The sequence below is a fragment of the Callorhinus ursinus genome, unplaced genomic scaffold (genome assembly GCF_003265705.2).
Source record: "Callorhinus ursinus isolate GAN/ISIS: 27379988/994484 unplaced genomic scaffold, GSC_fseal_2.0 scaffold53, whole genome shotgun sequence".
Taxonomy (NCBI): domain Eukaryota; kingdom Metazoa; phylum Chordata; class Mammalia; order Carnivora; family Otariidae; genus Callorhinus; species Callorhinus ursinus.
In genome coordinates, this window is record NW_027397115.1 from 9324604 (window position 1) to 9349822 (window position 25219).

General features: G+C 38.6%; 1 protein-coding gene across 2 annotated transcripts in view; it reads right to left on the reverse strand.

Moving 5' to 3' along the window:
• Positions 1 to 25219, reverse strand: part of CSE1L (chromosome segregation 1 like) — a 42429-nt gene that overhangs the window by 10669 nt on the left and 6541 nt on the right. For both annotated transcript variants that reach the window (XM_025853384.2, XM_025853385.2), the window contains 13 exons: positions 18949 to 19044; positions 15909 to 16051; positions 13619 to 13720; positions 13395 to 13540; positions 12660 to 12750; positions 10823 to 10930; positions 9341 to 9433; positions 6188 to 6355; positions 5932 to 6061; positions 4347 to 4412; positions 3717 to 3919; positions 3011 to 3095; positions 1506 to 1567 (listed from right to left, as the gene is read on the reverse strand). In XM_025853384.2, the coding sequence (XP_025709169.1) occupies positions 1506 to 1567; positions 3011 to 3095; positions 3717 to 3919; positions 4347 to 4412; positions 5932 to 6061; positions 6188 to 6355; positions 9341 to 9433; positions 10823 to 10930; positions 12660 to 12750; positions 13395 to 13540; positions 13619 to 13720; positions 15909 to 16051; positions 18949 to 19039 (1488 nt within the window). In that variant the 5' untranslated portion in view covers positions 19040 to 19044. The remainder of the gene's footprint in view (positions 1 to 1505; positions 1568 to 3010; positions 3096 to 3716; positions 3920 to 4346; positions 4413 to 5931; positions 6062 to 6187; positions 6356 to 9340; positions 9434 to 10822; positions 10931 to 12659; positions 12751 to 13394; positions 13541 to 13618; positions 13721 to 15908; positions 16052 to 18948; positions 19045 to 25219) is intronic.

Here is a 25219-nt window from a genome sequence, read left to right on the forward strand (position 1 = left end):
AGGAGAGGGAAGGAGAAGGGAGGAAGGAGAGGGAAGGAGAAGGGAGGAAGGAGAGGGAGGGAGAAGGAAGGGAGAGGGAAGGGAAGGGAAAGGAAGGGAAGGGAAGGAAGGAAGGAAAGGGAAGGAAGGAAAGGGAAGGAAAGAAAAGGAAAAGGAAGAAATAAAGAAAAGAAACATCTAAAAATTTAGAATTCCCATCCATTACTCTTTAAAATAGAGCACCTTCAGGGAGCCTGGGTGGTGCAGTCAGCTGAGTATCTGACTCTTGATTTTGACGCAGGTGGTGGTCTCGGGGTCATGACACCGAGTCCCGCATCGGGCTCCGCGTTTGGCACAGAGTCTGTTTGACACTCTCTCCCCTTCCCTCTGTGCCCCCCACCCCCGCCACACGGGTGCGCTCAATCTCTCTCTCAAATAAATCTTTAAAAAAATAAAGTAGAGCAGCTTCGCAAGGTTGCATGTAACCTGGCAAATACGTGCCAAACACATAAAAATTATAAATCAAGAAATTATAAACAGGGAGCCTGGGTGGCTCAGTTGGTTGAGCGACTGCCTTTGGCTCAGGTCATGATCCTGGAGTCCCGGGATCAAGTCCCACATCGGGCTCCCTGCTCGGCAGGGAGTCTGCTTCTCTCTCTGACCCTCTTCCCTCTTGTGCTATCTCTCATTCTCTCTCTCTCAAATAAATAAATAAGATCTTAAAAAAAAAATTATAAATAGGATAGTCTTATGACGGGGATACCACACAACTATTAAAAAATGAACTACATCTACTAAAATAAGTACATCTCAAAAACAGTATCAAGCACAGTAAAAAAAAGACAACATGTGTAGACCGAACCGAACCTATAGCATACCATTTATATAAATAAAATCTTAAACCTATGGAATACTACAAAACTTCTGTGGAAACAAGTACGTAATAAAACCATAAACACACGAGAATGCAAACAGCTAAAAGTACAATGTGAGAAACTCTGTAAGATAAATGACAGGTTTCTCCAACAAATAATAGGCATATGAAAGGGGAGGCGACCTCTCTGTCATCAAATAAGAAACAAGACACAGGGGTGCCTGGGTGGCTCAGTATGTTAAGCGTCTGCCTTTGGCTCAGGTCATGATCTTAGGGTCCTGGGATCAAGCCCTATGTTGGGCTCCCTGCTCAGTGAGTCTGCTTCTCCTTCTGCCCCTCCCCCCTACTTGTGCACACTTTCTCTCTCTCTCAAATAAATAAATAAAATCTTAAAGACAAGACACATAATCAACCATAAGCAATGTGTGTACCTTGTTCGGACCCCAATTTTTTATGAAAATCACTGTATAATGATTATTTTTGAGACAAAGGAGAAAATTAAGCATGGTCTGAAATCCTAAGTTCTTAAGAAGTTATCATTCTATTAGATGTGGATGTCAAGAAGGACTGCACAGAAGGGAAGAGAAGCTGGTATACAATAAAACTCTTAAGAGATTAAATGGCATATAACACATAAATCAAAGCTACTTACTTGATTCCTAAAAATCATAATGTATTTGATACCATCAGCTTTAAGGACAGGAAATTCATTCACTATTAAAAAAATAAAACCATAGTTATTTAAATGCTCAGGACTATTACGCCCAGATTGGCGACATTATCAGATTTTTGAAACAGTTTTGGTAACCATAATGTCAAGTAATTGAAGCTTATTTAATTATACGAAGATCTACTACGTAGCTATTCGTTCTGGTAAGATTATGATTAATTTTATTTTTTTCCTTTTTTAAGTTTCATTACAAATGGACATGCACTTACTACTTACATTAATTGAGTAAAAACGATTTAGACCACAAGCTAACGACCATATATCATCTTTTAGCTAGAAGTGAAGCTATTCTGAATCAAAAACATGTCTCTCAGGCTGGGATTTCCTTTAAACTGCTCTAATGGTGGGAAAATAAATTAGTGAAAAAAGAATACTGGTCAATTACTTACAATTCTTAAAGCCAGATGACAGTAAAACATGCATGTCCATTATTCTCCCTTTTAGTGTATTTAAAATTTCCATACAAAAAGCTTTTTTATTTTTTTAAAAAGTAGGCCCCATGCCCTGCATGGAGCCCAACATGGGGCTTGAGCTCATGACCCTGAGATCAAGACCTGAGCTGAGATCAAGAGTCAGACACTTAACTGAGTGAGCCACCCAGGTGCCTGCCATACAAAAAGTTTTTTAAAAAGGGAATATATAATGTATATACCTTCATAAACATAGGAAGTTATCCTTAATTATCAGTTTGAAGTACTTTAAATTTACTTCAATTTTTAAGATTACATTTTTCAAATGAGAAGGGAAAGAAAACTGAAGTAGAATTCCTAGAGTATGCACCAGCATAACTAAGCTGAGCTACAATTTCATCTTAGTTGTTCCTATTTTCCTTCTATACAAGCAACATCTTCTTTAAAGAAAGTTAATTTCAACAGTGCAAGATCTGGGGAAACCATTTGAGATTTTATTCAATAAAAGAAGTAACTGCAGGGGCGCCTGGGTGACTCATTGGGTTAAGCGTCTGCCTTCAGCTCAGGTCATGATCCCAGGGTCCTGGGATTGAGCCCCACTCTGCCTGCTCAGCTGAGTCTGCTTTTCCCCCTGCTCATGCTTTCTCTCTCAGATAAATAAAATCCTTAAAAAAAAAAAAAAAAAAAGGAATAACTGCAACAAGGACAGGAGCCAATTTTTTGAGTCTCATGGTGCTGTAGAGCCCCTATTATGACCTTATGACTTTTGCCATATTGTTACCTATTTTGTAGTATAAAATAACAATGCAGGGGTGCCTGGCTGGCTCAATCGGTAGAGGATGTGAATCCTGATGTTCAGGGTCTTGAGTTTCAGCCACACGTTGGGTTGGGTGCAGAGATACTATATACAGTATCTTAAATAGTAAGATTTAAACTAGATACTTAAAAAACAAAAACAAAAAAACCACTCAAGTAAAAAGTGTTGTAAGTGGCATAAAAAAACTTTCACAAACTCACCATTAGCTGATTTTAAATCAGGGAGAATGTGATTCACAAAGAACTCAGTCAGGTTTACAAGTTCATTTGCTTGTGTAATTCCATGCTGAAAAACAATTTTTAACAGGGTAAATGACATGAAATACCTGTATACATCTGATACAATCTATCACATAGGAAATTTAGGCAACTTTTAAAAAACAGGTTATAGGGGCCCCTCGTTGGCTCAGGTGGTTGAGCGTCTTGACTCTTGATTTCAGCTTGGGTCACCATCTCAAGGTTGTGATGCCTGAAGCCTGCTTAAGAGTCTCTCTCCCCCTCTCTGTTTGACCCTCACCCCCCTCTAAAATAACAAACAGGTTACAAATAGAGATGAACACTTCAAATCACAAACTGCTTAAATATAAAAAACCAAGACTATTTTAATAGACAATAAAGAAATCTCCCTAATTTAAGGAACAGCTAAATTTAAATTAAGCACTTTATATACACCAAGTCTCAGCTAAGGGAAACAAGTGTGGTATCTATCAGTTTTCTATCCATAAGAAAATAAAGTGCTTAATATATCAATGTAAAGTCATCTTGGGAGACTATATGAATTCTAATCAGAACTAACAGGTTATCTAGCAAAGTAGGCTGATCATTAGAAATGTATTACTTCTTTCTGATTTCTGTGATTACCACACCAAGTCTATTTTAAAAACAAAACTATATTGCAAAGATTCACCTTCTGTGTTTGGGCTTTTGATGCCAAAGATGTCACTAGGTAAATGGCTGCATCTTTGTGTTTCCAGTTGACAGATGGGTTTTTTGCATATTCTTGCAGCATGGAATTAACATAACCAGAAAAGATTCCTGTCACAGGTCCCTCAAAAAACTTGCACAATCCTCGTACTAGATCACAAGCAGCTCTGCGTCTAGTATCAATATCTATAAAACCAAAGGGAAATATATCATAAGAGAAAGAAACAACCACAAACCAAGTGATCAAGATTATAAGGCAACAAATTGTCATCTGATCGCTCTTAGCAACATCAACAATGAAAAAGAACATCCTAAAAAAAAAGAAGAAAAAGAACATTCTTTTGTTCACAAGAAACACAAAATGGGAACTAAAAAGGTTACAGTAGTAGTTACACACTAATAAGCATATAAAAAAGAGAAGGCAGATGATTTAACGTTGGACACTACGCTCAAGCTCAGGCAAGAGTCCTCTTTAAGGTGTACAAAGTTAGAGGAGGAAAGGCGGTTGAGACAACATACTTACCCTAACTCCCACTCCTCCCCATAAGTGACCAGAAAGAGCAACTTTAAAAGAGCCTTGCTATCAGACTAAGTTCAAAACCAAAATACATACCAGATCCTTCCAAATCTCTTCTTATGTACTCCTCAGAATTGTCTTCGAAGGCTTCTTCATCAGCAGCTACAAAGAGAGATGGCACTTCAAATAACCCCTCAAAAGACATGACAAAAGTCATTGTACTTTCACAGCAAGTACAGAAAAGACTATGTAGAACTGCCATGTTTTCCAGCAAAATGTTCCTTCCCAAAAAAAGACTTTATATATATATATACATACATATATACACACACACACTTTTTTTTAAAAAAGAAATTTATATGAGAGAGTGAGAGCACAAGCAGGGGCAGAGAGAGAGAGAGAAACAGGCTCCCTGCTGAGCAGGGAGCCCAATGTGGGGCTCGATCCCATCTGGGATCATGACCTGAGCCGAAGGCAGACGCTTCACAACTGAGCCACCCAGGCGCCCCTAATTTCATAATTCTTAATCGTTACTTAAGAGCAGCAAATGCCACCCTAAACGGTTAGGTAACAGGTAATTCTCACAGCTCACTTGTTCTAATGTAACCATGTCCCCAGAATTGGACTTTACCACCCACTTCAAAAAGTTGAATATTGGGGCCCAACCTAGAGATGTCAACTTTTATTCTGCTAGATAAGGACATTAAAAAAACAAAGAGCCTGGGGCACCTGGGTGGCTTAGTCGTTAAGCGTCTTCCTTTGGCTCAGGTCATGATCCCAGGGTCCTGGGATCGAGCCCCACATCGGGCTCCCTGCTCCGTGGGAAGCCTGCTTCTCCCTCTCCCACTCACCCTGCTTGTGTTCCCTCTCTTGCTGTGTCTCTGTCAAATAAATAAAATCTTAAAAAAAAAAAAAAGAGCCTAACTACTATAATCACCATTTCATAAAAGTCATTTCAAACCAGACAAAGTAGGAGAGGCAACACCAAAATAAAGATCTGTCCTTTATAGTTTTATGAAAACACAAAAGGAAATAAAACCTCACATTGTATTGTCCTTAATTCTGCTTTTAGTTCCTGATAATTTGAGAACCACTGATCTAATGATTGTTTTGACATAAAACACAATTCCTTCCACATTTACTGCTTGTTCTTCCCAGCTGTAAGAAGGAAAGACAGTTTGTATACAAATATAGAGTCTTAGGGCTCTCTTAGCCTTAATCAGAAACTGAGTGGGCTTCAGCTCTGCATTTAAAGGTTATCAATCACTTCTACACTCAACTGACAAGGGTTATTTGCCCCAGTGAAACACTAAATCAAACAAAACCAAATTCTTTCCTAAACTGAGATCCTGGATAGTTTACTTTCTTCTCAATGTAATAAGGATATTTTTAGCCTTATTCAATTATTTCTGTGAAAAATGCTCTACAGTAGAAAACAAAGCTCATCACAGCAACACTCACAAATGTCTTTTACATCACTGTTTTTTCCTTCTGTCTTGGTTTAGAAAATAGGGAATAAGTGATTTACAGGAAGATTTAATTAGCAATAAAAAAAATTAGACTGCATTTATTATAAAAAAGCAACAGGGAACAGACTTAATAATAAATTTATACTAATACATGCTTTAAAAAAAGCAAGCTTTTAATCTCCTAAAAAGGCTTTAGACTTTGCTATAATTACCTCTAAATTCCATGTTAGGCACAATAACCTTCTCACAGATACTTGTCAGCGTGTTCTGGTCCTCAAACAGATTCTTATAGTGAGGTCTCTCACAAACTGAAGCCAGAAACTGAATTGCGTTACTTACTAACTGGAATAAAACACAATAGGTATTTTTTTTTAATAGGCATATTTTTAAGAGCAAAACTGAATCATTTATTAATTGGGGGAGGTAGGGAGGGGATGTCTTAATTATTTGTCTCCACCATCATCTTACCAAGTCATATTTCACCTCTTGACCCGTTGTAACTAGTAAATTCCAGATGGCTGTGACAAAACGAGGCAGGTACCGTTGAAATTCTTCATCATACTTCTGTGCATAGAGTGCAGCATTATCACAAATCTGGGATTTTAAGAGCTCCAATAAGCCTGCTTCCTCTTCATCCTCACATAAGAAAAAACAGAAAACTCAAACATAAAACTTTAAAGTTACCATAAATACAGAGTAGCTGTAATTCCTGAAACTAAAATTAAAACCTAGGGTTGTAATCTACAACTATGCCACTGTCAATGTATTCATTTAGTCTTTCAAATAGGTAACAAATGAAATACTTGTATTTATTAATCATGAAGCGCAGTTCTCAAAGTTTTCAAATTAAATAGAGACTTTTCTTCTGGTTGCTGAATTATGAAATATTTACATATTCAATTGAAAATAATACAGAGAAACCTGGATGATGAAAGGCCGTACCACACTCCCTTTGTGACATGGTCAGCTATGCTGTCCTGCTATCTCCTCCCCATAAAGTTCTCATTTCAAACACATTAAGATAAAATAATGCTATGGGACAGGGCGCCTGGGTGGCTTAGTCAACGACGTGTCTGCCTTCGGCTCAGGTCATGGTCCAGGGTCCTGGGATCGAGCCCCACGTCGGGCTCCCTGCTCCGCAGGGAGCCTGCTTCTCCCTCTCCCTCTGCCCCTGCTCGTGTGCTATCTCCCTTGATCACTCTATCTCTCAAATAAATAAAATCATTAAATAATAATAACAGTAATAATAATAGTAATAATAATGCTATAGGATTCTCACCAACAGTATTCTGGCTATAAAATATTAAACAGCAATCTAATTTAAGGGTCAAACTTGTGGTCTGCAGGCCTGCTACCTATTTTTGTAAGTAAAGCTTTATGGAAACACAGCCATGCTCATTCCTTCTTTATGTTTACACAATTTATAGTATTGCCTACGGCTGCTTTCATTCAACTACAACCGCAGAGCTGAGTGGCTGCAACAGAGACTGTACAGCCCACAAAGCCAAAAATATTTACCACCTAAACCTTTACAGGAAAAGTCTGCCAACCCCAATCTAAACCATGACAGTCATTTATATAATGGTCTCTACTATAATGGCAATCCATAAACACCTTTTGAGCTGTACTATGTGCCAAAGAACTCAAATTTAGAAGAGAGAAAAGGTGGTTCCTCAAGTCATAAATGTAAGGGATATTACACAGTGAGAGGACATAAGGTAGTACCTGATTAAATGGGCAAACAGCTCCCTGTAAGAATCCTAGGTGAAAAACTTCCTTTACATAGAAGTGTGAAGACAAGTTTTGTTTTCTGAGGACATCGTTTTTTTCCTACTGGACTGAAAGAATTACTTCATGGGGGGCCGTATCTTTTTTGTTGCTTTTTAGTTGGTAAATCCTAGACAAAATTTGCTGTACACCCATAGAAACAATTCTCTCTCTGCACCCTACTCCCAAAAACTGATTTGAATCACCTGGTCTAATTTTATCTGAAACGGAAGCATTCTTAATATTTTGCTTTTTAAGTTTTTTGTTTCTTGGAAAAAAGATAGATTGTAAGTCTATTAATAAACAAGCAAATGGAATAAAGTGCTATGATGGAAAGTACATATTATAAAACCCAGACCAGAAACTTTAACACATTACAAAACTTCATAATGTCCCCACGTTCCCATGTTGTACTGACTTTTTAAAAAGAGGCTCCTGGTACAAAGGTTTAAGTTTTCTTAATATTTTCAATGATAGCTTTCTATTTCATAAAATGTTCACAGTGTGAATACTTTGAGGCTTCACTTTCAATCTTGTAAAAAAAACAGCATCCTCTAGGGGCGCCTGGGTGGCTCAGTCGTTAAGTGTCTGCCTTCAGCTCAGGTCATGATCCCAGGGTCCTGGGATGGAGCCTGCATCGGGCTCCCTGCTCTGTAGGAAGCCTGCTTTCCCTCTCTCACTCCCCCTGCTTGTGTTTCCTCTCTCGCTGTGTCTCTCTCTTGTCAAATAAATAAATAAAATCTTTAAAAAAAAAAAAAAAGAAATAGCCTCCTCTATAAATTGTGAATCTACCTATGCCAGGGCACAATAAGGGTAATTCTGTGTGCTAAAAATAACCAAACATAAACTGAATTTAAATAAAAAATAATTTTTTTAAAGATTGTATTTATTTATTTGACAGAGAGAGAGACAGCAAGAGAGGGAACACAGCAGGGGGAGTGGGAGAGGGAGAAGCAGGCCTCCCGCTGAGCAGGGAGCCCGATGTGGGGCACAATCCCAGGACCCCGAGATCACGACCCGAGCCAAAGGCAGGCGCCTAATGACTGAGCCACCCAGGCACCCCTAAATAAAAAATAATTTAAAAAAATAACAACCAAACATAGAACATCCCACATAATCAAATATTACTTATATTCTTGGATTCTACCTACTAACAGTGCAAGAGTAAAAAAATTTTTAGGAACCAAAATTTAAATATTCAGTGGAACATGCAACTCTCGATCTCTGGGTCCTGAGTTTGAGCCCCATGCTGGGCACAGAGTTTACTTAAAAAATATATAAACAGGAGCGCCTGGGTGGCTCGGTTGGTTGAGCAACTGCCTTTGGCTCGGGTCATGATTCCAGGGTCTTGGGATCGAGCCCCACATCGGGCTCCCTGCTTGGCGGGGAGCCTGCTTCTCCCTCTCCTTCTGCTGCTCCCCCTGCTTGTGCTCTCTGTCAAGGAGATAAAATCTTTTAAATAAATAAAATAAATGCTCTCGGGGCGCCTGGGTGGCTCAGTCAGTTAATCCTCTGCCTTCGGCTCAGGTCATGATCCCAAGGGTCCTGGGATCGAGTCCCACACATCAGGCGGGGAACCTGCTTCTCCCTCTGCCTGCCGCTCCACCTGCTTGTGCTGTCTCTCTGACAAATAAATAAATAAATAAATAAAATCTTTAGAAATATATAAATAAATAAAATAAATGCTCTCACATAACTATTTCATTTTCTGAAATCTAACTATATTCCAAGGTTTTCAGAGGGTACTCCTCATTTTACATTTTTAAAAACAGATATAATCAAAATCTAATATTATATTTCAAACAATTCTTCAGTTAAAACAGGGATACCTGTGAACCATTTTTAAATACTTACATCAGTTTGTAGAAGCTTATTATCTAATGTCAAGAGGGTATGAAAATTGTTCATCCAAGTTTCCATATTATCTTCAAAAAATTCAGGGAGGTCCTAAAGAATAAACACTGACTTGAGATTTCTGATTAAAAGCAATGTTATTTTAGTAAGCTTTGCCCCCATGCTAAACATTTCCCACATGCCTACAGCCTCAAGTTCACACTCCTCAGCCTGAGCCAACATTAACTATTTAGACCAAAAATTCTTTATTCCAGCCGGGCCTGGCAGCTCAGTAAACCACTGTCTCTTTGGTTTATACACTTTCAACTACAAATGATGCCACCTATTTCCTGTCCCAATCTAAACTCACTTAATTCTTTCAAGGTCCAGCTAAGACTGTATGAAACTCGAGTGCTTACCGCTATCTTCCTTTTCCTTTCTCAACTATCGCTTTTGTTGTAAGATGACCACCAATTCAGACTTATTGTCTTACATAGCTACTGATTTCCTGTGCCACAGTACTGCCTTCTTAATGAGGGATAAGCCACCCCAAGGATAAAGATTATGGCTCTTTCTTTGGTCTTCCAGACTATGCCTAACAAGTTATTAAGAGCCTCATCCTACCTGATTTCTAGGAAGGAGAATTCAAAAGAAGGTGATATCCTTTAAGTAAAACTTTCTCAAACTGGTGTCCAGCTGAACACTGATGTAAGATATACCATTTTGGGCTGTTCATCTCCTATTCTGCCTATTCCTTTTGAAGAATGCTCTTTCTACCACTCTGAGTGCAATCATTTAATGAGGAGGCAGTCCAGGTACATGGCCCTGGCTATTAGCAGTGAAAAGGCCAGATTGTTCCTCTTGCATCTCAGTATAGTAATCTGCACCATTAAGACCCCTCTTGTCATTCCTGGAACACTGAATCTTAAAGTAATGATTCAAGAGCAAAAAAGAATGGAGGCCACTATCTCAGTAGCAAGACAGTGACCAGGCATTTTCTACTAGAAGTCTATGGCTATGTTTCTTCTGAAATGCCACTGGTTCTTATATCTTCCAAAACCTGGTTTTTTAGTGTTCTGTCTCCCATTCTTCCAATAAAAGCCTTTTTGTATAAGCTAGCCATAGACCTCTAACCAAAATACTCTTCCTCCAGTGTTAATACCCACTTAAATGAATAAAAGAGAAAGGTCTGAGAATATGATCTCTCCGTGTCTTCAATAACACAGTATACAGGGTGGCTGTCCAAAACAGTGATTTAGGAAGTAGGGTCCTCTAAGTTATTAGACTATAAGAAAATGACACCTTTCCCCATGAAATGTCCTAGAAATATCTCTAGGAAGGACTATAAAATAGAACATTACTCGTAGGCAAAGAATGGGAGGAGAGTCAGAAAAAAACTAATTTCTTTCAGACAAATCAATGCTGGCAAAGAAGTCTTTATTAATTGAAAACCTGTATATTTGACATCAAAGAATCAAAAGCAAGAAATATAACAAAACTTACCTGAAAGTTTAAACTGTAGAACAATTTTGAGATAAGGATCAGGGAAGAAAAAAGAATCCTTAGGGCAGAAGCATCATTTGCATGGGTACTGCAGAGTTCAATAGTGGCCTTAGGAAGGAATTTAGGGACACGGTTTTAGTATACTGTAAACTTTAGTGAAACAGACTGAGACTACTTATATCCTCTCTGAAATTTGGCTTTTAAAAAGTATACAGTCACTGAAGAGATTCTGAAAAATATGTTACAATGGTATATATATTTAAATTGTCCATAACAGCACTACTGAAAGTCCAATGTTAATATTTGGAGACTAGATCCTTCCACTCTCCTTTGAGCATATAAATATATTACAAAACTGTCTTTATATGCTCTCATTAAATGACTCCCCTGGCATCTGAATTGTTTCCAATTATTTGTTATTCTAACTGCAATAAACAGGCTTATCTATAAAACTATGCACACCTCTAATTTTCACACTATGAGAGTCTAGAAATGTATTACCAAAGCAGATCAGTATGCTATGAGCACAGGTTTTGCAAGCCAGATAGACCTGGATATAATCCAGACTCTGTTGCTCATAATGAGCATCACCTTGAGCAAGTAAGTTATTTTACTGAGCCCCAATCTCATGTATAATCTGGAAATAATGCCTGCCTCAGAGAGAGAATATGAGAATGAAGAAATATACATGAAATATCCAGTACCTATGCACACTATGGAAAAGACACTCAACAAATGGTACTCCCTATATTCTGGAGTAAAGAAATATGAATATTAAAGTTTTCTGAATGAAATGCCAAACTCCAGAGAGTACCATTTATAATCCAATGGACAGGACACAAGAGTGTTCATTTCACTGCACTCTGGCTAACACTTTTAACACCAGTAAAAAGAAATAAGAATCTTTACCAACCCAATAGGTAGAAAATATTGATTACATTTTGTCCAATTTTATTTTTTTAGATAAAAATGTACCATTAGTAAGATGTCCTAATGATGAAAAATCCTGTGCACACTACATCTTAGAAAGTCGTGAAAAGTACAAAACTTTCCTTTTTGAAAAAAGGAAATGAGCAGCTTTTCCAGAGTTAGCACAACTAGGCTTGAGGCTTGGCTCCTTTTTTATTAGCTGTGTGATACTGAACCTTCTTTCCTTACCTGAAAAAAGAGGTTAAGAATATATCTCTTTCAGGGCCCCTGACTAACTCAGTGGGAAGAGCATGCAAAAAATTGGGGGGGGGGGACCATCTGGCTGGCTCAGTCAGTGGAGCTTATGACTCTTGATCTCAGGGTTATAAGTTCGAGCCCCATGGTGGGTATAGAGATTACTTTAAAAAAAAAAAAAAAAAAACCTAAAAAAAAAATTATCTCTTTCAATCTTATAGGAGTCTCACAGAGATAAACATGTTTAAGAAAATAGCCTATGCACTACAAGAAGATGTACAAATATATAAATTAATCTACAGTTATATATATAAATTAAACCACACAGTCAAATCAAAATGGGGAGTGAGTCCTTTAGAGACATATACTCAAATACTTGAGTAATAAAATAATACGATGCCTGGGATTTGCTTTTAAACATTCCTACAAAATGAGGGAAAGGGAAGGAAAAAAAAGTAATACTGTTAAACTTGTGTAATAGATACATGAGGGTTCATTAGATTGTCTTCTCTATTTCTGTGTAGGTTTGGAACTTTTCAAAAGCAATGTTGCTCTAAATATTACCTATCAAATAGACTTTCAAAGCATTCTCTTAAACAAAATGTACACAAATAATTAAGCAATTTAAAATATTAAGTAATTTTAAAGTATCACCAAGATGTTATTCCATTACCTTAAACAGATTAGTCAAAGGCAAAGCAAAGGCATCCAGAACAAGTTTAATTTCAGTCCATAACTCATTTGACTTAAATTCATGGCGATATCTAAAAAAATTAAGGTAAAATAGGTAAATTTACAAGTTTCTGTGTACTAACTTTAGGTCTTCAAGGACAGATTAGACCAAAACCCATGGGTAGACAGCTTTCTGAAATTCAAATGGATATCTTGGTTTTCTTTTTAAAGGAATCAAGCACAGTTTATTAAGACCTATTTCACAGTAACAGAGCTAAATGAAATCTTATTCTAAGATTACCAAATTAAAGGAATGACAACAGTCATAAAAATACAACTGTTTATATAAGCAAAACCATTTGGAAAAAGTATTTTAAAAAACATGAATTTATGAGGGGCACCTGGCAGTCTGTCAGTGGAACATTTGCCGTTTGGATCTTGGGGTCATGAGTCGAGCCCCAGGTTGGTTGTAGAGATTACTTAAAAATAAAATCTTTTAAAAAGCACCTCACCTGGGTGGCTCAGTCAGTTAAGCATCCAACTCCTGATTGTGGCTCAGGTCATGATCTCAGGATCGTGAGATCGAGCCCCATATCAGGCTCCCAGCTCAGCAGAGAGTTGCTTTGAGATTCTCTCTCCCTCTCCTTCTGCCCCTCCCCCAACACTCACACTCTACATAAATGAAATCTTTAAAAAAATAAAATCTTTAAAACAAGAAGTATGAATTTATCAATACCTTTTAAATAAAGAATGTGCTGTACGAAGGACTCCATTAATAACATGGAAATCTCCACTCTGAAACCGATTCACCATTTCTGTCAACAAGTCAGGCCATTTCTGAGGGAAATCTTCTCTGCCGATAATGCTAATAGCATCACTTAACTAGGGGGAGAAAAAAGATTAATTAGATGACAGTTCCACAAACAAGGCTCCTCCTTAAACAGTTGGGCCTTACATTACCTGCTTCTGAATTTGCTCTGGGCTGCTAAGCATCAAGTGTACTATGTTGGCTTTAATGGCTACTCGGTCAGCTTCACAAATTTTGTTTGGTTCATCCTCAACCTAAAACAAAACATCAATACCAAGTAACATAAAGTCCATATCTATGACCTTATGGGTTTATAGAGAAAATAGAACCATTTCTTTTTTTTTCTGGTTTTCTAAGAAAAACATAAAGTCAGGGCCTTCCCTCTACACGAATGGGTCACAGATTCCTTTAATAATCTGATGAAAGCATAAACTCTTCTGCAGAAAAATATACATTCCCTGATGCCAATTAAGAATCTCAGTTCTAAACATAAACTTATCAGCACATGTGGTGAAAATCTTTATGGATCTACACTGCCTAGCCCACATTCATCTTCAAAAGCGTCGATCTGACTCTCACCTTAGGTTAGAGGTCTTTTCAATGAAAACTTCTTGACCATTACCAATTTAAATACATCCAGGACAAATCACTCAAAGAGGTTCTGGAAGTCTCACTAGTTTTACAAATCAAGAGAAAGGAAGAGGGCTAGCATGTCTACAAGTAGAGGGATGGATGTTTAACCATTCTGATTTTCCAGCTGCTTCTTCACTACATGAAGTTAATACTTGACTACATAAGCTTAAAAACAGTATTTACTACTTCTTAAACTCTTTCACGAAATGAAGACAAAAGAAGAATTCTAAGTAAGTATCTAGGCAGATTTAAAGTTGACATTTTAGAAAAACTGACCAGTTTTGTCAACCTTAATACTTTCTAAATTTCATTACTGCTATCACTTCGAAACAATTCTCATTTTTTTCTTTATCCTAAACCAAGGTTTCCTCAGCCTTAGCATTATTGGCATTCTGGGCCCAAATCTTTGTTATGAGAATGGATTTGTACACTGTAGGATAGTTAGCAACATCCCTGGTTTCTATCACTAGATGGCAGTAACTCTCCCCTGCCCCTACCTGTGAAAACCAGAATGGCTCCAAAGATCTCTGTGGGCAAAATTACCCCCCATTAAGAACCACTGTCCTAAGGGAGGGAAAATACCTTAATTTCTTAATTTCTAATTTTATACCACTCATTAAACTTGCAGTACAGGGGCGCTTGGGTGTCTCAGTCAGTTAAGTGGCTGCCTTCGGCTCAGGTCATGGTCCCAGGGTCCTGGAATCGAGCCCCTCATCGAGCTCCCTGCTCAGCGGGGAGTCTGCTTCTCCCTCTCCCTCTGCCTGCCACTCCCCCTGCTTGTGCTCTCTCTCTCAAACAAATCTTTTTTAAAAAATTTAAATTAAAAAATAAACTTGCACTACAATGCCTTAAAATTAGAATATTTCTATATCCCTTATCAAAAACTCCAAATCTAAATTATTTTGCATTCTACAAACTTTTAATATATTTAATGCGGTTTTTCTACTGTATTTAATTTTTTTCCCATCCACAAGAGAAATTGCTTCAATTATTCAGTAAGGTTGTGTATCTTCCCACACAATGTCTCTCCAGTTGACAATGCACTAACGTTTAAATTCAACCATAATGGAGTTTGCAAAAGCCAAGTCTCACACTCTAGAGCAACCTGGTTTAGGAAGTTCAAGTAATCTACATGAACTCAAATGAAACAATAGAACTTTGTGAAAGCATCCTGTTTAATTTTTGCCAAGTCTTTCAGAATTCCTATGTAGACACTCATGTCATCTGTGAACAAAGATAGTTTTAGGTCTTCCTTCCCAGTCAGTAATACCTTTTTACTTCCTCTTCTTACTCCATCAGCAAGGACTTCCGAAAGTACAATGTTGAGAGGACATGAGAAGAGGGGACATTCTTGCTTTGTACCTGATCTTAGTGAAAAAGCTCCAAGTTTCTCACCATTAAATAGGATATTAGCTCTAAGTTGTTTGTATATAGTCTTTATCAAGTTAAGAAAGTTCTCTTTTATTCCTAGTTTACTGACAGTTTTATCATAGATGGGCGCAGGATCTTGTTAAATGCCTTTTCTGTAGCTACTGATATTATCATGTGATTTTTCTTTTGTCAGTTTATTAACAGGATTACATTAACTGATTTTTGAATGTTGAAGCCGCCTTGCATCCCTGGGATAAATCCCACTTGGTCATGGTGTGTAATTCTTTTTACACCTTTTTAGGTTTGACCTGCTGATGTTTTGCTGAGGGCGGTTCGGTTTAATTTCATCTTTAATCTGTGTCTGAATTTTTCAGGAGCATTACATACAAATCTTACAAACATACAGGTTATCAGACCATGTGTTCACAAAATACTTACAACTCTCCAGTTTCTTTTAATATAGTTCTTGAATGTTACTGAGGCACAAACTTTGATAACATTATCCTGGGACTTTTCCAGCAATGTTAAAAGCAAGAGTGGGTAGTTCTGATTTCCTTCTACAGATTCAAGAAATTTCTCAGCTGTAAAAGAATTTCCATGTTAGAAGATTTGACATTATAACCAAGCCTTTCCGTTTTGTATCTATGTAGATCTCTAATTAAATGATCAAAAAATCGGGGTGCCTCGGTGGCTCAGTCGGTTAAGCGTCTGCCTCCAGCTCAGGGTGTGATCCCAGGGTCCTGGGATCGAGCCCCACATCGGGATCCCCTACTCAGTGGGGAGCCTGCTTCTCCCTCTCCTTCTGCAGCTCCCCTTGCTTATGGTCTCTCTGTGAAATAAATAAAATCTCTAAATAAACAAATAAATGAATGAATGAATAAATAAATAAATACAAGGCTCCTGAGTTAGGTAACTTGTCTAAGATCGCACAGCTAGATTTCATCACTGAGAAAGTTTTAGTCCAGTCCTTACTCTATCACACTAGCCCTCAGTTTTCTTCTTGAACTAAACATTTCCAGTATGAGCAAAAAAGTATTTGAAGATTTTACCCACATATTTTCAACTCCTACCACACTTAGGGATAAGAAGACTCCTAGGTTTAGGGGCGAATGGGTGGCTCAGGCAGTTAAGCGTCTGACTCTTGATTTTGGCTCAGGTCATGATCTCAGGGTCATTAGATAGCCAGGCTCTGAGCTCAGTGGGGAGTCTGCTTGAGATTCTCTGCCCCTCCACCCAGCCCCTATGCACACGCTGCTTCTAAAATAAAGCCCCGCATAGGGCTCCCTGCTCATTGGGAGTCTGCTTCTCCCTCTCCCTCTGTGCTTGCGTGCTCGCTCTCTCTCTCTCGTAAAATAAATAAAATATATATATATTTTAAGACCTTATTCATTTGTGAGAGACAGAGAGCACAAGCAGGGGGAGCTGCAGGCAGAGGGAGAAGCAGGCTCCCTGATGAGCAAGGAGCCTGATGCAGGACTCGATCCCTGGACCCTGGGATCATGACCTGAGCAGAAGGCAGATGCTTAACTGACTGAGCCACTCAGGCGTCCCTAAATAAAATGTTTAATAAAAAAAAAAAAAAAAAAGGAACTCTCCAAAGTTTACTGATCACACAAGTGAAGGTTTATAGCACGTCTTCATAAACTTCATTGAAAAGGTCTGCCATTAGCATCTATTATTTTCTACAATATTATGATTTAATACCTGTCTTCTTTCTGAACTGAGTCCCAGGAGTTTGATACCCATCCTCAAATCTTCCCTGCTTTGTGTCCATCATGTCTTTCTTAAAAGACAAGGAGGGCTAAACTGAAAAATGTTTTTCAGGAGGGGACTCACTATGGTTTTGTAGGAGTCTGGAAGGCTTTGGTTGTTTCCTCTCAGTGGTTAGCACTGCACACAGGGCAACACACTAGATCCATGATCTGGGGGAAAGCCCATATAGATCGCCAGGTCTCTTTCTTAAATTGTAATCAATATCCTTAAAGAAATCTCATGAGTTTAAGTCAAATTATTTCTTTCTGTGTTCATTTCCTTCAACTTGCTCACAGAATATTCACACAGACATGTTTCTACACACTCAAGGAGCCTCAAAATGTCTTCCAGTTCAACTGGACCAGTCTCATCACAAAACCAAGGGAGCATAGTGGTATCTGTACTACACATTTCAACCTCCAGATCATTTTCTAGAAACACTGAGTTGGTCTAGTACCAATCCCTGAGAAATGCTACGTTCATAACTCATTCATCAATTTATTCCTACAGTCTATCCTGAATTCATAAAACAGTTAACACCCTTGCCTTACAAAGACAAAATTATTAAAAATAGTTTTTAATAGACAGGGTTTGCAGAGGTTTTCTGAGAAAGTCTAAGAAGATTAGAGCCATTAATTTCCCTTCCTCCAAGAACACATTACCTTTTTAAGCACTAATGGGAAAAGCCACAATTCTCCCTCTCAGAAATCACAAACACTATTCTAGAATAGAATGGATGCATTAACATGTTTACAATTCTATTTATTATATATAATATATAACTGCAACACACACACACATCCACTTGTGTCTTTGTGGAGGCGTTCCAAAATCCTCTTTCTGAGCATGCACATTAGTTAAGTTCTGAAGAAGCAGGTTGATACCTAGTTAATATGGCTCACATCGAGAATCATCAACTGGCTACCCATCCACAAGACACATCTGGCCCTCAGAAGAAGGGTTTGCTTGGTTTGCATGGTATTTCAAATTATCATTTAAAAATGAGGGCACTTCACAGAAATGTCTTTTATTTTTCCAACAAAGCTGGAAATCTGATCTTGCAAAAGTGGTTTGAATCCCCCAAAGTTAGCTTGTTCTAAAGGCCCTTAACCAAGGCATATAAGTCACATGAAATTACCAATCCTCACTTCACCTGCCTCCCTCATTTTTACCTTCACATTTGAGTCCTGTGGACATCTGAATTTACAATTCTAAGCTACCACAAAAGTTTCTAACAGAAACTGGTCAAATACAGGAGGGAGGAACCCTAGGTCTTAAAATGTATTAATTAAATCAAACCCAACATGGGGATTAAGAGACAGCATCTCATTACCTAGTTTAATTCATTTAATCACTTTTTAAAGCAATTAACTCTCATCTCTGTGCCCTAATTATTATATTTCTAAAACAGGCAGGTGTGGGGATTTTCAGAAAGGTGACGGGACAAAGCATTCTAGACACACTAGTACTTTTTAATCCCAGAAGATGCCAAATAAAGGCTACTTTACTCAAAAAACAAAACCAAACCAAAAACACCCCACATCACCATATGTTACAGCAGCTGTAAGCAGCCAACCACACACTTTACAGGTAGAGAATGAAAAACTATGCCCCAGAATCAAGTGTTAAATCTTTTTTTTTCAATTTACAAATACAGATAGATTATGCAAAGCTTTTCATCATCTGTCCTTAAAGAATAAATCAAACCACAAAACATTCTCTTTACCTGGACGTCTGATGGCAGGATCAGGATCAAGAGTTTTCTTTAAGTATTCTGTTAGTGTTTGCAAATTTGCATCGCTGAGCTCCATTGCCATAGAACCTAAAACAAAAAATGAGCTTTGATAAATTGGTCACACTAGGATACAATGATTTACATAAAAGAATACTTTTATACCATGGGTCTTCCCCTCTCTGAAAGTCATCCATTTGTTATGTTTTAAGGTATGGGCTATAAGCCTGACTCAGCTGAGGCAAGGTTCCAGAAGATAAGATGACTTTTCTGAGACAATGGTGAGTTAATTTTGAGATGAAGAAGAAAAACCATACCACAAAGTCAAAAAGAGGCACAGAAAAACAAAGGTGAAGAATTGATCAAAGTCACCATAAAGTTTATCAGATTTAATGCTAAAAAAAAAGGGGGGGGAAACGAGGGGTTTAAAAAAAGACTCACTAGGAACTTTTTTTTGTTAAGGTCCACCATGAGAAATTACAATTTTAAGCAGTAAATAAGGATCCCATAAAGAGTTCTGAGATTAAAGAAACTCGAATAAATTTCTTTGTGTACAACATGCAATCACAAAGATTGACAACAAACCAGATGCTGAGAATTTGTACCTGGGGAGAGAATTCTGGGATTCAGAAGATGACAGCTGTGATTATGATTAAAAAGCAACTTTCGATAAGCAAATAAGATAAGCAAGTGGGACTACATCAAACTAAAAAGCTCCTGCACAGGGGCACCTGGGTGGCTCAGTTGGTTAAGCGTCTTGCCTTCAGCTCAGATCATGATCCCAGGGTCCTGCTCAGCAGGGAGCCTGTTTCTCCCTCTCCCTCTGCCACTCCCCCTGCTTGTGCTCTCTCTCTCTCAAATAAATAAATCAAACCTTAAAAAAAAAGCTTCTGCACAGCAAAGGAAACCATCAACAAAATGAAAAATGTGGCCTACCAATGGGAGCATTATTTGCAAATTATATATCTGATAAGAGGTTAATATCCAAAATATACTAAAAGCCCACACAACTCAAAAAGCAAAAAAATAAAAATTATATATATAAATATATATTTTCTTGTATATATAAATAAAATTTAAAAATGGGGAGAGGCTTTGAACATTTTTCCGAGACATACAGATGGCCCACAGGTACATGCAAAGGTTCTCAACATCACTAACCATCAGGGAAATGCAAACCAAAACCACAATGAGACTTCACCTCATTCCTGTTAGAATGGCTGTCATGAAAAGGTAAGAAATAACAAGTGTTGGCAAGGATGTGCAGAAAAGGGAAAGCTTGTGCACTGCTGGTGGGAATGTAAATTGGTGCAGTCACTATGGAAAACTGTGCGGAGGTTCCTCGAAAAATTAAAAATAGAACTACCACATGATCCAGAAATTCCACTTCTGGGGGTACCTGGGTGGCTCAGGTGGTTGAGTGTCGGACTCTTGGTTTTGACTCAGGTCTGGGTCCTCATCTCAGGGTAATTGGATCCAGCCCTGCCTCCAGCTCTGCGCTCAGCTGGGAGTGTGCTTGTTCCTCTCCCTCCACCTCTGCCCTCCCACCCCCCAACTCCTGTTGCTGCATGCACATTCTCTCCCTCTCAATATATAAAATCTTGGGGGCGCCTGGGTGGCTCAGTCGTTAAGCATCTGCCTTCAGCTCGGGTCATGATTCCGGGGTCCTGGGATCAAGCCCCATGTCGGGCTCCCTGCTTTGTGGGGAAGCCTGCTTCTCTCTCTCCCACTCCCCCTGCTTGTGTTCCCTCTCTTGCTGTGTCTCTGTCAAATAAATAAATAAAATTAAAAAAAAAAACAAAAAACTTGGGGCGCCTGGGTGGTTCAGTCGTTAAGCGTCTGCCTTCGGCACGGGTCATGATCCCGGGGTCCTGGGACCGAGCCCCATATCAGGCTCCCCTCTCAGGGGGGTGTCTGCTTTGCTCTCTCCCTCTGCAGCTCTACTCGTGCTCTCTCGTTCGCTCTCAATTAGAAATCAACTCCATTTCTGGTATTTATCCAAAGGAAATGAAAGCACAAACTCAAAAAGATATCTGTACCCATATGTTCACCGCAACATTATTTACAACAGTCCAGACATGGAAATAACCTTTATAAATGTTCACCAATGGATAAATGGATAAAAGAAATCAGATATGTGTATACAATGAAATATTATTCAGCCATAAAAATGGGAAATCCCGCCACTTGTGACAAAATGGATGGACTTTTTTTTTTTTAAAGTAGGCTCCGTGCCCAATATGGACTTTTAACTCACAACTCCCCAGATCAAGAGTCACATGCTCTACTGACTGAGCCAGGCATATGCCCCTGGAGGACCTTCAGGGCATTATGCTAAGTGAATTAAGTCAGAGAGAGACAAATACCATAGGATCTCACTCCTATGTAGAATTTAAAATTAAAACAAGGGGCGCCTGGGTGGCTCAGTTGGTTAAGCGTCTGCCTTCGGCTCGGGTCATGATCCCAGGGTCCTGGGATCGAGCCCCATGTCGGGCTCCCTGCTCTGCGGGAGCCTGCTTCTCCCTCTCCCTGCCACTCCCCGCTTGTATTCTCTCTCTAATAAATAAATAAAATCTTAAAAAATAAATTAAAACAAAAACCCCCCCACACCAGAGCTCACAGATACAGAGAACCAATTGGTGGGGGGTTAGAGGTGCACAAAATGGGTGAAGGAGGTCAAAAGGTACAAAATTCTAGTTATAAAGTAAGTAAGCCATGAGGATATAAGGTACAGCATAGTGACTATAGTTAGTAATACAGGGACACCTGGCTGGCTCAGTCAGGGGAGCATGCAACTCTTGATCTTGGACTATGAGTTCAAGCCTCACTTTGGGTACAGAAATTACTATAAATAAACAAACAAACAAATTATACTGTATTACGGGGCATTCTGGCTGGCTCAGTCAGTAGAACATGCAACTCTTGATCTCGGAGTCGTGAGTTCAAGCCCCATGTTGGGTGTGGAGCCTACTTTTAAAAAAAAAGTTCTGATGACAAAAAAAAAAAAAAAATCTGTAATTATGTGTAGTGATGGATACTAACTAGACTTACTGTGATCATTTCATAATATATACAATTATTATGTTGTACACCCAAACCTAATGGTAATATGTCAATTATATCTCTATATCTCAGTAAAGAAGCAACTACTTTAATATTCAAAGCTTAAACAACACCAAACATAAATCACAGAATACACTGCCATTGACCAAAAAAATTCACATCTAATATATTACAAATTAAAAGCTAAACATAAGTGACAACATAAAGCTAAGAAACACAGAATAGCACATATGTATAAATTACAGGAGTGCACGCACACATCATTCCCCATAAACAAAAAAGCTTGAGAACTCTATAAAATAGAACATTGTGATCTCCGAGTTCTTGGTGAGTAGATAAAATTAAATGCAAAACAACAGAACTTTCTGGGGACAATAAAAATGATCTAAAACCATGATGTGAGTATGGTGATGGATGCACAACTGTGTAAAATTAATGACACTCACCAAAAAGTACACTTAAAATGAATTCACAGTAAGTTATAGTTCAATAAAGCTATTTTTTAAAACTGCACTTTTTTTCAGAGAAAGAAAGGGTGGGGGAGAGGGAGAGAGAGAATCTTAAGCATGCACCACGCCCAGCACAAGCTGAAACAGGGCTTGATCTCATGACCCTGAGATCATGACCTAAACCAAAATCAAGAGTCAGGGGCTTAACGGAACCAAGCCACCCAGGCGCCCCTAAAACTGCACTAGCTCCCAGGGAACCTAGGGAAATATAGCCTTCTCAGGGCAACCATGCACCAAACTCAATCTGGGGCTTCTATGACAAGAAAAAAACAAGTATGTAATAATTTTTGTAAAATGTAATAAAGCTAAGTGGAAAAAGCTCAAATATACCACAATTCAAATTATGTGAAAAATATTTAGGGGCACCAGATTGGTTCAGTTGGTACAGCATGCAACTCTTGATCTTGAGAGTTTTAAGTTCAAGCCCCACACTGGGTACAGAGGTTACTTAAAAATAAAATCTTAAAAAAAATTTACACATACCACACTATATAGAAAAATTAAAAATACACTCCAAATGTAAATAGCAGTAATGTCCATGCGATGAACAATGGACATTTTTGTTCTTTTCATATTCTTCTAGATTCTCCTAATATCCCACAACTACTGTACGTATCACACTTGCAATCAGAAAGTTATTAAAATTTTATTTTTTTTTTAAGATTTTATTTATTTGAGAGAGTGAGAGAGCGAGCACAAGCCGGAGGGGAGAGGCAGAGGGAGAAGCCCACTCCCCAGTGAGCAGGGAGCCTGGGTGCAGGGCTCGATCCCAGGACTCTGGAATCATGACCTGAGCTGAAGGCAGACACTTAACCAACTGAGCCACCAAGGTACCCTTTATTGTATTCTTAAAATGATTCTGTCAAAGGTAATTAAATTCAGGCTCTCAAAGGAGCTTACATATTAGTTGGAAGACAAGACACTTCAACTGCGATGCCAACTACAGACCCATAATCCCTTTCCTGCAGTGCTGAAATCCAAAAGTCTAAAACTGAAAGTTGTTGTTGTGGTTTTTTTTTTTTAAGCAGTCTCCACGCTCAGCATGGAGCCCAATGCTGGGCTTGAACTCATAACCCTGAGCTGAGATCAAGAGTAGACTGAGCCACCCAAGTGCCCCTGAAAGGTTTGTTGTTTTTTTTAAAGTTTGTAACAAACTCGTTCGGCAGCAAAACCTGGCCCAAACTGCCTGAGGCTATAAATAAGGTATCTCACTTAGTATATAAATTTGTTTTATTTAAGAAATAGTAATGTGTTTGATTGCAGAGTGCTACCCCACACCCCTCAGGAATGTTGCATCCAAAAAGAAACCCTGAAACACATTTGTTCTCCGGAGTAGAGGTGCCAAATGAATCCCAGACAGTAACTTAAGCTAGGAAGTTAATAAGTGAGTCACTTGGCCTACATTTACATGTGGGCCAAGATGTCCAAGAGGCTGTCTTTAGCTAACTTGAAAGATACATAGAAGGGCGCCTGGGTGGCTCAGTCAGTTAAGCAACTGCTATCAGCTCAGGTCATGATCCTGGAGTCCTGGGATCGAGCCCCACGTTGGGCTCCCTGCTCAGCAAGGAGTCTGCTTCTCCCTCTTCCTGTCCCCCTCCCACTCCCCCTCCCACTTTCCCTCACTCTCGCTCAGTCTCTCAAAACAAATGAATAAAATATTACAAATAAAAAAGAGGAAAGATACATAGAACTGAAAAGGCAAAGTAGAATGAAGACCCATCCCATACAAGAACTAGTGTGAGCAAAGTTAACAGAGAGGAAGAGTACATACCTCCTGTGGAGAATAAAGGAATTGGAGGCTAAGATCAGATCATATAGTTCCTCAGTATTTAGCTGAAGTTTCATGATTTAATGTACAATAGGAAGTCACTAAAGGTTTTTTGAAATGAGTCAAAACTTAATGAAAGTGGAGTATATGAACTTTGGGCTGGCAATGTTTCCAGAATGGAGTTGAGAAGAACAAGTGAAGATGTGTTAGGACACATTTTTTTTTAAATGGGGGAAGGGCACAATGACAGATGTTTTGCATGGTTTACATCATTTCATATAATAACCATTTTATATACAAGGAGACTCAGAGAGATTAACTAACTTGCCCCAAGTCACACATAGTTAATAAAAATTAGATTCAACAGATCAGTCTGACTCTATAAGGTCTACTCTCTTCCTACTAACCAAGGCTATCTCTCAGGGGGAAATAATAATGACAGGGGACTGAACTAGAGTGGAAACACCGGGGATAGCAATAGGAAGGTCATCTTGGGGGCGGGTTAGCTAATGCTATAGATAAGGGCGATAGCTAATACTATGCTTGTACAGCATCCCTCCACAGCCAGAAACTACAAACTTTTAAGGAGAATGATTTGTTTGAAACTATCCGTATTCTCATTAGTCTTTTCCTTTAACTGGAAGATGTTTTTATCATAAGGGAAGCCAATATTCTTATTTAATAGATTCCTCCACCTATCCATTCACTTCCTTTGACGCAGTGCAAACCACTCTATGGCATGAATATCAAGTACCACTCAAACATACACACAATTTATTGAGAGGCTACCCTTTCTGGGTTTTATATCAAAACTTTGGAAAATGCAGGGGTGCCTGGCTGGCAGGCGACTCTTGATCTTGTGGTTTTGAGTTGGATATAAAGATTTAACAAAAAATTTTTTTTAAGATTTTTAAAAGATTTTATC